This window comes from Rhinopithecus bieti, unplaced genomic scaffold (assembly GCF_001698545.2).
Source record: "Rhinopithecus bieti isolate Rb0 unplaced genomic scaffold, ASM169854v2 scaffold_1918, whole genome shotgun sequence".
NCBI classification, from domain to species: Eukaryota; Metazoa; Chordata; class Mammalia; order Primates; family Cercopithecidae; genus Rhinopithecus; species Rhinopithecus bieti.
This window is the reverse complement of record NW_016803680.1, coordinates 464,679-477,823: the sequence shown is the minus strand read 5'-3', so window position 1 is coordinate 477,823 and position 13,145 is coordinate 464,679. Positions and strand designations below refer to the sequence as shown.

At 43.4% G+C, this 13,145-nt stretch overlaps 1 protein-coding gene across 1 annotated transcript in view; it reads right to left on the bottom strand.

Moving 5' to 3' along the window:
- IQCK (IQ motif containing K) overlaps positions 1-13,145 on the bottom strand; it is a 150,051-nt gene that overhangs the window by 68,235 nt on the left and 68,671 nt on the right. Inside the window, exon 8 of the mRNA XM_017849779.1 lies at positions 3,089-3,173. Coding sequence (XP_017705268.1) covers positions 3,089-3,173 — 85 coding nt within the window. The remainder of the gene's footprint in view (positions 1-3,088; positions 3,174-13,145) is intronic.

The following is a 13,145-nucleotide window of genomic DNA, read 5'->3' as shown; positions in this document are numbered from 1 at the left end:
TTTTTTTTTTTTTTTTTTTTTTTTTTTTTTAACAATGGATGTATGCTGTTTTCTCTCCCTGGAATGCCCTCTTGGTCCCAGCTGACATACCAGTGCCCACCTCCTTTTTAAGACTGAGGAAGTCCCTCTTTTCTGTGGTGCCTTCTAAGGTCATCCATACATCAGACATCTTTTCCTTCTAGTGATGGCTCAAAATTGTTCCCCTTTTGTAGCCCCTTTGGTTATGATTTTAACAGGGGAGGTATTTAGATTTGAACAGCCTGAACTTTCATACAGTATACACTGATAGTCCCCAAACATCTTTTTAGCTATAAACACATTTATAGCTATTGTGTGATGATGGTGCTACAGCCACAGTTAAATTTTGAGCCACTCCGACATCGTTTTACATGGCAGCATTTGTTGGTATGATAAGTGGAATTCAGCTGCTTTGTTGGTATGATAAGTGGAATTACAGACTGCTTTTCATGCTGTGTTCATATCACTAAGAATGAATCCCAAAGCTCCTTGTGTGTGGGAGGATGAGGGTGGCTGGAATCTTACCATGGAAGAATCAGGGATGAACAGTTTCCCTTTTACTGTTATATGCTGGTTACATACTGGGCTTCTGGGTATGAGTTCATTTGAAATAAACAGCACACACCTGTTTCAAGGACGGGCTTGAAAATGGCTGACTGCAACCTCCACCTCCTGGGTTGAAGCTATTCTCATGCTTCAGCCTCCCAAGTAGCTGGGATTACTGGCACGTGCCACCATGCCCAGCTAGTTTTTGCATTTTTAGTAGAGACAGGGTTTCGCCATGTTGGCCAGGCTGGTTTCAAACTCCTGACCTCAAGTGATCCGCCTGCCTTGGCCTCCCAAAATGCTGGGATTACAGGTGTGAGCCACCACTCACAGTCTGCTCTTAACATTTGATAAAAGTAGAAAAGTAAAATTGCTGATTCTAGTGTAACAAGTATAAGTCTCATAAATCAAAGATGGAATCCAGTAGTATCTGAACAGCAGGAATATTTTGCCTTGGTTAGACATCCCTGGATATAAGCTAACCTTCTGGTGTTCAATGAAGAAAAAAGACCACATTTATAAAATATGTACGAAATACTGAAAACCTACATTATAAAAAACTATGTCTAAATCACAGGGAATAATAGGGGTTTCTGTAACAGGGTTTTTTTTTGTTTTGTTTTAACTCTTTGGGCATAGACTGCTCCTTTAATGTGCAAATACGTTATTTAACTTTCACACTTCCCTTTAGCCCATGGTTTCTGGAATGTACCATGCACAAAAGGAGTGGAATAACTGGACAATATTGACTCATACAGCAAGCTCTTGTGTTCAGGGACAGTTCCACTAATGGGCATGTAGCAAATATTTGTTGATTAATTGTAGCTTGTTAGGATTAATCCAACTTCTTAATTGATAGTTGTTTGCTGGTGTGTTTATCAGAGTCTCTTTTTCCTACGCCAGCTGTGTATGGAGTATGAAGAGCTTTGGCCTCTATGGAAATCCACTGGGACCTTTCCCTCTGGCGGTGTTTGCCACTGCTGATGTTAAATGTAAGCTCATTCCACAATATATGATGCTCAGATTTGAGGAAAGTCATCTTGCTACCTAGAATGGGAGCTTTATGGAAGCTTGTTAACATTGATACACTAATTGCCAAATAATTGGAGAGGTTGTATACTTTTTGGAATGAGATACACATGCTACTCTCATATGTATTTGGTGAGAACTTCTTACACTATATCCTTCCTGAAGGGCCACATGACAGTATTATCAGGAGTTTTTTTTTTTTTTTTTTTTTTTTTTTTTTTTTTTTGAGACAGGGTCTTGCTTTGTCACCCAGGTTTGAGTACAGTGGCACAATCCTATCTCACTGCAGCCTTGACCCCTTTGGCTCAAGTGATCCTCCTGCCTCAGCCTCCCAAGTAGCTGGGATTACAGATGCCCACCACTGCACCTGGCTCATTTTTGTATTTTTTTGCAGAGACAGGGTCTCACTATGTTGCCCAGGCTGGTCTCTAACTCCTGCCTCAAGAGATCCTCCTTCCTTGTCCCTCCAAAGTGTTGAGATTACAGGCATGAGTCATCTTGCCCAGCCAGGATCAGGAGCTTTAAAAAAAGCTTACCTTTTCATCTAGAAATTCCACTTCTAGGGTTCTCCTATATAAATGACCAGATGAATGTGCAAAAATGACTGAACGAAGGTGTCTATTGTAGCATTTATTACCATAATAAAAAATATTGTAAATAACCTCAAAGTCTCAAATAGAAAAATGGTTAAAAAAGACAGGTTATAAAGGCAAAGGCTATTTTCTATGTTAAGTATTTATATGTCACTATGTGAATTCAGATTTTTAAAGTTTGAAGTTTTATACCAAAATGTTAACAATAATTATCTTTTGGTGATGGAGCTATCAGTGACTCAAAAATTTTTATTTCTTTTATCCGACTTACCTGAATTTTCTAACTTTTTTTCTAAAATGACAATGTAGTTTTCTCTGTATATATCAATACAGGCCAGTCAACCCAACTTTAAAAGGTGAAGAGAGTACTTTTAATAACTACAAAATAAGTTTTGGTAAAATTATCTGTTTTGTTTTGTTTTGGAAACAGGGTGTATCTCTGTCTCCCAGGCTGGAGTGCAGTGGCACAATCTCCACTTACTGCAACCTCTGCCTCCTGGGCTCAAGCCATCCTCCCACCTCAGCCTCCTAAGAGTAGCTAGACTACAGATGTGCGCCACACGGGCTAAGTTTTGTATTTTTTTCTTTTCTTTTTTTTTTTTTGGCAGATAGGAGGTTTCATCATGTTGCCCAGGATGGTCTCGAACTCCTGGGCTCAAGTGATCCTCCCACCTTGGCCTCCCCAAAGTTCTGGGATTACAGCCATGAGCTACTATGCCCAGCCAGTTTCGGTAAAAATTCTAAATCACTCTTTAAGAGCCATTTTACAGAGAATCCTATTTCTGAGGTCTGGATGTTAGCTAGACTATCCTGTTCCTAACTCATCTAAGGTTTCCCCTGGACCCTCCTCCTCACAAAAGTTCCCTGTTAAATCAAATACCACAGTTGCATATGATTCTTACCAAATAGGCTCTCCAGAAGGATTGAATGTAGAGGGCCGCTTCCTCTTCTGTCAGCAGGAGGGAGAGTGGAATTGGCGGCCGTGGGCTGAAAAGCAATAAAATGGTCATATGCCCATGAGAATCCAGTCCTTCAGCCTTGGCGTTGCCTTTGACAACATAATGACCTCTCTGATTAAGTGCTTCATCCATCCCCTTTCTTAGCAGGCAACAGTGTCATTTTAGATAGAAAAGTGTATGCTTGAGTTAGCGTTTATTATTTTAAAATCTGGGAAGGATTTTTTTTAAAAAAATAGTGTAATCTTAAATCATTGTTAGCCTATTCTTCTTTTGAAGGACTCAGGCTGCTATACTTGCATTTTAGTCCTGAAGGTGCAGCATACATGTCACTGACATGAGACTATTTGGATACAATGCAAGAGACAGAGGAGCAGCTGCCTTTATGTACTGCAGTAGGACCGAGACATAATAAAGAGCTCTTTCTCCAACTTTCCATTGAAAGTAAGGACTACAGTTCATCTCTTTCCTGAAAGGAACACTGGAATTTATCTCTGATTAGTGTGCATTCCAGGTTAATGTGGTTTAAATTCAAGCACATTTTTAAGTTCTGTAACAACAGAAACATCAGGGGTTTGCTGTAGGTCTTGCTGCTCACCACACAGAATGCTAATCACTGAACTGATGAGTATTACCAGGGAAGAAGACTCTAATCTTAATCGAGTGCTACAGTCAGGAGGAGATGGGATCAATCCCAAATTCACCTCCCAAATGGACAAAAACTAGGGGTTTATATAGCAGGGAAGAAATGTGACAATGTGTAAGAAAACAAGAACTAGGGAGGAGCTAGGAAGCAATCATGATGAATGAGGGCTCTGGCATCTCATTGTCTAGATGAGTTTCAGTTCTTTGATACCGCCTTTTTTTTTTTTTTTTTTGAGAGGCCTGGGGGTCCTTCCCTGAGGAAGGAACTCAGATAAATTAAGTTTTAAGCTTTAAGACCAGAAGGGTCAATTTCTATGTTTATCTGAAAACAACAACAACAACAACAACAACAACAAAACTATGGGACGACTGGGTTGGTTTCACTGCTTCATCTTAATAAGAAATAAAATATCTCAAGTGCTGGATCAGTTGATAGTGTCTGCTCTTGTGGGATTTTTCATATTATGGGATTTTTTTAAAAAATCAAAGATACCACATTAAAAAATCAAGACTACTCTTTTTTTCCCCCTAAAAGTTTAACAGAGGCACTAACAGATGACAAGGACTTACACATCTGTCTTAATTCAGGTTCTTTATGTTTCCCCCAAAGCAAAGCATAGCTGCCTCTGAAAAGCAAAGGCCAAGACAGTTCAGATATAAAAGAAAGAAACCCTCAAAGGATGTGGATCACATGGGGGCTGCTTCCAGTATAGCATCCCCAGAAATGACTTTGCAAGTAAGGGACTCCCAAGTGCCCTGGCCTCAAAACTACCCCAAATAACAGCTAGAGCTTAAAGTAACTCATGGCACAGACAGGTTGACTAACCTACCCAAGGTCACACAGCTTGTAGGTGCCTAGTCAGGATCTGGGCCCAGACCTCTACGATCCCAAAACCCAAGCATCCCTTACCATGGAGTGCTGACACACCAGGCCTCAACTGGGCAAATAAATGCAGATGCCCGGCCTGCCACAGACTGCAAAGCTAACTGGCAACAGTGCATGATTCTCCAGGACCCAAGGGTTTTATTTCCCTCCAAAAACTCTGACTTAAAAAAAGAAAAAGAAAAGCTTGTAGTATATTTGTTTGAGTGAATGAATGCTCTTTTGAATTATTCCAGAACCAAAGAAATCAAAGCCACAAAGAACACAGAAGTTATCAGCACTTTTCTAGTGAGTGCAGAGCTGTTGCCAGGCTCTGGTTTTCTGGCTGGACAGGTCCTTTTTAAGAGACCAAGTAAAGGTGATTCTTCCATTTCTTTCTCTCCCCTCCCTCCCTCCCTTCCTTCCTCTTTCTTTCTCTCTCTCTTTCTTCTTTTCTACCTTCCTTCCTCTCTCTCTCTCTCTCTTTCTTTCTGATGAAGTCTTACTCCGTCCCCCAGGCTAGAGTACGGTGGCGTGATCTTGGCTCACTGCAACCTCTGCCTCCAGGATTCAAGCAATCCTCCTACCTCAGCATCCTGAGTAGTGGGACTACAGGAGCTCGCCACAATACCCAGCTAATTTTTGTATTTTTGGGTAGAGATGGGGTTTCACTGTGTTGGCCAGGTTGGTCTCGAACTCCTGACCTCAGGTGATCTGCCCACCTCTGCCTCCCAAAGTGCTGGGATTACAGGCACGAGCCATCATGCGCAGTCTCTTTTACATTTTTTAAGTAAATTTTCTTAAAATTGTAGAGACAGGGTCTCGCTATGTGGTCTCCAACTCTTGGCCTCAAGCAATCCTCCCACCTCGGCCTCCCAAAGCACTGGGATTACAGGCATGAGCCACCAGCCCAGCCCCGGTTCCCTGTTTTCCACATTAAATGTCTCTCCTCATCCAATGTCCTGATTCTTTATATCTCAGTTCTGTGACACCAACAAATCACATCCCTGAAGTAATTTCCCTTCACTAGTTAAAATTCAACAGCTTCTAGAGAGACCTTGGTGTTTATAAGGAGACCTTGGTGTGTTGGCAGTGAATTCATGGGAATGATGCTCTAATGCATTCTCACTGGCTGATATTTACTGAGAACTTTCTGGATCCCCTCCCAGCAGCCTTGCTCCTCATGCTCCAGCCCTGCGGGCGTCACTGGTAGAGGGTCGTGACTGCAAGTTGTCCAGGTCCTTGGTGTTTTGAACAAAGAATTGTACAAAACGCCCAAGAAAGCAAAGAAAGGATGAAGCAACAAAAGAACGAAAGCAGGGATTTATTGAAAATGAAAGTACAAAAGTGCACTCCACAGTGTGGGAGCGGGCCCAAGCAGCGGCTCAAGGGCCCGGATACATCATTTCTTGGGTCCAAATACCCCCTAGAAGTTTCCCATTGGCCACTTCATGCTCACCTCATGTAAATAAAGTAACTGGTAGCCAGCAATCAGTCTGATTGGTTGTAAAAAGCGGCCAACCAGAGGCTGAAGCGAAGTAACAAAATTATACTTCTATGCAAACAAAGACTCCGCCCGCAATCAGTCTGACTGGTTGCGGACAGCCAATTTCCCATCTGCTGCGCAGAAAATTTTGGGAGTTGAAAAGGGAGGAGTTTCTGGTCCTTTTGTTACTTAGGCACGGAAAGTTAGGTTTTCCTTTCAATTTAGTCCTAGGATGTGAGTCAGCCTTAGGTTCCCTGCCTCCAGACCCTATTCTCCTGCCTCATTGGCACTTAGCAGCTCCTCAAATATGCCGTGCTTCTCCCACCTCAGGGCCTTTGCTAAGGTGCTTTCCTCTGCCTCCAGTATCCCCCTACTCCTAGCCAGAGGCACCCTGTACAGAGGTCCTCGTTGTTCTCTGCTCAAGGGCACCCAGGTGATCGGCCAGAGGGTGCTAAAACCCAGCACCTGCTCTGCTCCTGGGTGTGTGGCCACATCTGCCCTAAGGTGAGGATACCTTTTCCTAATTTGCTCAAATGCACCTTGGGGCTGGTGAGAGGCCTGACACCTCTTTTTCCTGGTTCCCTCTTATTCCTGCTTCTGATCTCCATTCAAATGTTATTGAGGCAGGGCACTGTGGCTCATGGGCCTGTAATCCTAGCACTTTGGAAGGCCGAGGACAGTGGATCACCTGAGGTCAGGAGTTCGAGACCAGTTCGGCCAACATGGTGAAACACCATCTCTACTAAAAGTACAAAACTTAGCCAGCTGTGGTGGTGTGTGCCTTTAATCCCAGCTACTTGGGAAGGTGAGGCAGGACAATCGTTTGAACCTGGGAGGCAGAGGTTGCAGTTAGCCAAGATCGTGCCACTGCACTCCAGCCTGGGCAACAGAGCAAGACTCCATCTCAAAAAGAAAAAAAAGTAATTGAAAAATGTCCTTTGATTACATCAGGGCCCAAGGAAGCTTCCTGTAATTTTCCTTCCTGGTCCTTGGCCCAATTTGGAGATAGAAGTCCTTGTAATTACCTAATCAATGCTCGAATCTTCTACTGGTCTGAAAGCTCCACAAGGGTAGACATGGGTCCTGTGTTTGCTCCTCTTGGTGTCCCCGGCACGTAGGACAATGTCTGGCACATAGTAGGCACACTCAACAAATACTTGTGGAATGAGTAGTTGCCTCTGTGCCCAGCTGTGTGTTAAGCACTACCTACACGTGATTTTGTTAAATTCACACAACATGAAGAATGAGTTGTTATCCTTTGTTTAGGGTTGAAACAACTGAGGCATACAGGGGTAAAGGGACTCTGTGTTCAAGGTCATTGAGCGTTTCCAGCTGAGAATGCAAACTGCGCAGGAAACAGTGGCCCAGAGAGAAGACAGGGCCAGCTCACAAGGTCAGTAGCATAGAAGTCAGGGTCTAGCAGCTGCTGAGTGTTAAGGAGAAGAAAACACAAAGAAAAAAAAATGGGGGCAGGGAGGGTGGAGAATCACAGAAAACGCCCTCTTTGTTGAACTTTACAGTAATAACTTGGCAGATATTCATTTATCTGAACCTCCACAGGGAAATCCTATGTCAGGAAGGCTAAACAGAGTAGAATTTGTCACTTGTATTGGAGGGGAGATTTGATAGTGCCTTTCTGTTCAGCAGCAATTTTCCTGCTTTAAGTATGTTTTTCACAACTGATGTCATGAAATCCTCAAAGTAACAGTATTCCTGTTTCGGAATAGCAGCAGGAAAACAGAACTGCAAATCTCAGAACACAACGGGTGAGCCCAAACAAAGGGCTTTCACCAGTAATGAAACCCTGAACTGCTTTGCATCACAACGACATCTCCAAAAAGCAAAATGAGATTTCTAATAGGCCTTTAAGCAGTAATAAGAAGCCACCTTTAGTGACATCCCTGCTTTCATAGCTAGATAATGGGGCGCTGTCTAGCTCCCAAACCAAGAATAAGTATGAGAAAGCCATGGTAAATCAGGCCAAATAAAAAGGACTTACTCTTCGAAGAGTAGTCCTGGGAATTATCAATCATTTCGACGGGCCAGCTTGAAGGGAGAGAAGCCACGCCAGGCCCTTTCCTCTCTCTTGGAATCAGTGCAACTGGCTTAAAGTCAAATAAAAATAAAGAGGCGACTGCTCATCACCAGGGAACTAGGGAGGGGAGAGATGAACACGTCAATCACAGAAGGAGGCAGCTGAGGTCTTAAAGTGCTTAAATCAGACATCCCCAAAGCAGACGTTTTTGCATGTTCAGACGGGCACGACAGGACTGCTGGGTATGTTTCCAAGGAGAATTGTTTTACTAGTAATGCTCATTTGTCATGTCCTCCTCCTTATTTTCTCAAATGTGAATACATTTGAACTGTAAGAATCAATGCTGGCCGGGCATGGTGGCTTCTGCCTGTAATCCCAGTACTTTGGGAGGCCGAGGTGGGTGGATCACCTGAGGTCAGGAGTTCCAGACCAGCCTGGCCAACATGGTGAAACTCCGTCTCTACTAAAAACACAAAAATCAGCCGGGCATGGTGGCGGGCGCCTGTAACCCCAGCTACTCAGGAGGCTGAGGCAGGAGAATCGTTTGAACCCAGGAGGTGGAGGTTGCAGTGAGCCGAGATTGCACCACTGCACTCCAGCCTGTGTGAAACAGTGAAACTCTGTCTCACAAAAAAAAAAAAAAAAAAAAAAAAAGAATAAATGCTATAATTCTGAGAAGGAACAAAAATTTATTTTTCTGATTGTGTTGTGTGTATATAAATGTATGTGCACATGTGCGCGCATATACATGCTTCTTTCCCCTTTTTCAGATGCAAAGTAAAAGCTCTGCAGGACATGAAGATACAGCATGCTAACAAAATACATAATAAGAAAATCTGAGACGTTAGTCTTCATCAATTTCTTCATCCAGTTCAAAGACAAAGAGGTGCCATCAAAAATCACATTTAATCAGAATAAAGAAGAAAGGAAGAGCTTGCTTGAGATTGAAAATGAAATTTTGGAATAAAATTCTATCCACTTTTTTTTCTCTCTTTCTCTTTTCTTTTTTTGACAGGGTCTTGCTCTGTCACCCAGGCTGCAGTGTAGTGGCATGATCATAGCTCACTGCAGCCTCAAATTCCTGGGCTCAAGCCATCTTCCCACCTCAGCCTCCTAAACAGTAGAGATTACAGGTACTCACCACCATTCCCAGCTAATTTTTTTTTTTTTTTTGTATTTTTGTAGAGACAGTGTCTCACTGTATTGTCCAGGTTGGTCTCGAACTCCTGGGCTCAAGTGATCCTCCCCCCTTGGCCTCCCAAAGTGTGGATTACAGGCAGGAGCCACTGTGCCCAGGCTCTCCATTTTTCTTTTCTCTCTTTTTTTTTTTTTTTTTTTGAGACGGAGTCTCTGTTGCCCAGGCTGGAGTGCAATGGTGTGATCTCGGCTCACTGCAACCTCCACCTCCCAAGTTCAAGCGATTCTCCTGCCTGAGCCTCCTGAGTAGCTGGGATTCTAGGCATGCACCACCATGCCCGGCTAATTTTTGTATTTTCAGTAGAGATGGGGTTTTACCATGTTGGTCAGGCTGGTCTCGAACTGCTGACCTCGTGATCTGCCCACCTCAGCGTCCCAAAGTGCTGGGATTACAGGCGTGAGCCATCGCGCCCGGTCTTCCACTTTTCATTAACCAAGAGATTAAGTTGTTTTCTTGGAACATGAAAGCACAACCCAGATATAAAGCCATTTACAAAGATGGCACATGTTCTAAATCAATCATCATGAAGTTTTGCAATTCACTAATATTTGATAATGGCCACTTGTCACAGTCAGCAAGAGACCTGACCCAGTTCTCGCCTTCCATCCTAAATGGCTTACCAAATGCTCTATTTTGAGGCATCGCATTTTTTTTTCTTGACAGAGTCTTGCTCTGTTGACCAGGCTGGAGTGCAGTGGCACGATCTTGGCTCACTGCATCCTCCACTGCCCGGGTTCAAGTAATTCTCCTTCCTCAGCCTCCCAAGTAGCTGGGATTACAGGCGCCTGCCACCACACCTGGCTAATTTTTGTATTTTTAGTAGAGATGGGGTTTCACCATATTGGCCAGGCTGGTCTCAAATTCCTGACCTCAAGTATCCACCCACCTCAGCTTCCCAAGGTGCGGGGATTACAGGCATGAGCCTCCAGACCTGGCCGAGGCATCACATTCTTGACTTATAAACTTAAAATATTATAAAAAGTACAACAGAGGTTATCTGGAATGGTACTCCCTGACCATATGGTGACTAGCTGTTAGGATGGAATCTCATAGGATTCTTTCAATTCCAGCCTTCTGTGAACACACAAATAGCTCCAAAACCTGTGGAACATTACTCTCTGTAGCCTTAAAGCATATTTAGAAATCATGGTTACCAGGATATGATGTTGCTTTGGCCCCTTCACTAATCTCCACCCTGGGAGATCAACAAGCGGTTATTACCCCAGCATCAGGCTGAATCATCCTCCTGCTTACACACAGAGCTGAGTCCCATTTTACCAACTCCATCATTGAAGCTGCATACGTGTCCAGATAACAGAACTTACCAAGCAGCAAAGTGCAAGACCACGTGCTCCCATGTGGGTTTCAGATGTAACCATTTTTTAAAAAAAACAAGGCTGTGATACTTGGTATTTCTTGATAAAATATGCCCAGATTGTGGTGTTATTTCACGTCTTTGTAACTGATTACACATTTTCTCTAGTGTGACTAAATGAAAAGTTTAAGGAGACCCACCTACTCCCCTGTCTCCCTCCCCTGGATTTAAAGGGTGGGCCCAGGCACCGGGGATGTTCAGAAGAGCAGAGCACCTCCCTCCCCACCCTTTTCAAACCTCTCACAGGGGATCTTCACCTTTTTTGTGTCACGGATCCCTTCCTACTTTGGCGGTTTGGATTCCTTCTCACAATAATGTTTTTAACAACATAAAAGTAAATACATAGGATTACGGCAAACCAATTATATTGAAATAAAGGTATCAAAATATTAAAATAAGAGCTGGTGATACAGTAATATATGTGCTTCTAAATTATGCAGTAAATAACGAGAGCTAATAGCAGGCCAATTAACTACTGTACTTTGAAAGGTGTGACAAGTGTAAATGGTATTTCTCGATCTCTGCAACAACTGTAATGTGACATGAGATGTGTCTGTGGTTGCTGTCAGGGACAAACTCACGGATACTATGGAAACTACTGAGGTTTGTTGCCCACATTCATACTTAAAGGGGACGCTGGATTTAAGTGAGAGATTAGTGAAAATAAAGAGGGAATTTATTGCCCCTTCCAAGTTCTGGGACCCCTGAATCATAGACAGTTAGTTGTGGCTGGAGCTGGGGAAAGATGGGTTTTATATCCAGTTGGAGACTGAAGACTAAGGATTTAAAAATAAACAGGATGGGCCAGGTGCAGTGGTTCATGCCTATAATCCCAGCACTTAGAGAGGCCAAGGAGGGAGGATGGCTTGAGGTCAGAAGTTCAAGACCAGCCAGGGCAACACGGTCTCTATAAAAAACTTAATAAATTTTTGGCCAGGCACAGTGGCTCACGCTTGTAATCCCAGCACTTTGGGAGGAGGAAGCGGGCAGATCACTTGAGGTCAGGAGTTCGAGACCAGCCTGGCCAACATAGTGAAACCTTATCTCTACAAAAAATACAAAAATTAGCCAGGTGAGGTGGTGCATGCCTATAGTCCCAGCTACTTGGGAGGCTGAGGCAGGAGAATCACTTGAACTTGGGAGGCAGAGGTTGCTGCGAGCCGAGAGCGCACCACTGCACTCCAGCCTGGATGACAGAGCAAGACTCCATCTCAAATAAATAAATAAATAAATAAAATTTTAAAAAATACTTGTGATTTAAAAAAATAACCAAGAGGCTGGGCAGGTGGCTCACGCCTGTAATCTCAGCACTTTGGGAGGCCGAGGCAGGCGGATCACAAGGTCAGGAGATCGAGACCATCCTGGCTAACACGATGAAACCCTGTCTCTACTAAAAATACAAAAAATTAGCCAGGCATGGTGGTGTGCGCCTGTAGTCCCAGCTATTTGGAGGCTGAGGCAGGAGAACGGCGTGAACCTGGGAGGCGGAGCTTGCAGTGAGCCAAGATTGTGCCACTGCACTCCAGCCTGGGCGACAAAGCGAGACTCTGTCAAAAAAAACATAAAAAACAAAAAAACAAAACAAAACAAAACCGAGATAAATCCTAATGGTGAAATGAGACGATCTAAAAAGAGAGAGTGACCAGAAAGTTATGGAATTTGGCCCAAAATTATTAAAGAGCTGCTATCCAGATGGCAGATGGAGTCAATGTAATGTGTGGTGGTTAATGGGAAAAAAGAAAAAACTTTTCATATTTTTATTCCCAATAATTTGTGATTTTTCAGTATACCCATTAAATTTTCAAAAGAGAACTGTTATTTCCCCACTCTGTTTCAGTAAAGGGATCCCATTCAGCCAGTTGCTCAGGCCTGAAATCTCTGTTGCATTCTTGACTCCTCTCTCTCCTCCAGCATCCAGTCCATCAACAAGTCTTGGTTCCAACCTCAAAACATGTCCCAAATCCAATTTATTTTACTTCCTCCTCTCCATGAGGGCATCATGTCTTCACTGTAGTTGCATCCCTGTATGCACTATTAGGTTGATTTCAGTCAATACCCTATCCAGCTGCCGGGCTGATCTCTTTAACAGATAAACTGAAGGCTGGGTGTGGTGGCTCATGTCTGTAATCCCAGTACTTGGGGAGGCTGAAGTGGGAGGACTGCTTGAGGGCAGGAGATCAAGGCTGCAGTGAGCTATGATTGTACCACTGCACGCCAGCCTGGACAAAAGAGTAAGACCCTGACTCAAAAAAAATGTTTGTGTGTTGTTTTAAGCACCAACTTTGTGGTAATCTCTTGCAGTAGCCCTAGGAAACTAACATACTAATTCCCATCTTATGATCCTTAATCACATATGCAAAGTCCCTCCTTCTGTCATATAAGGAAACATATATATTTACAAG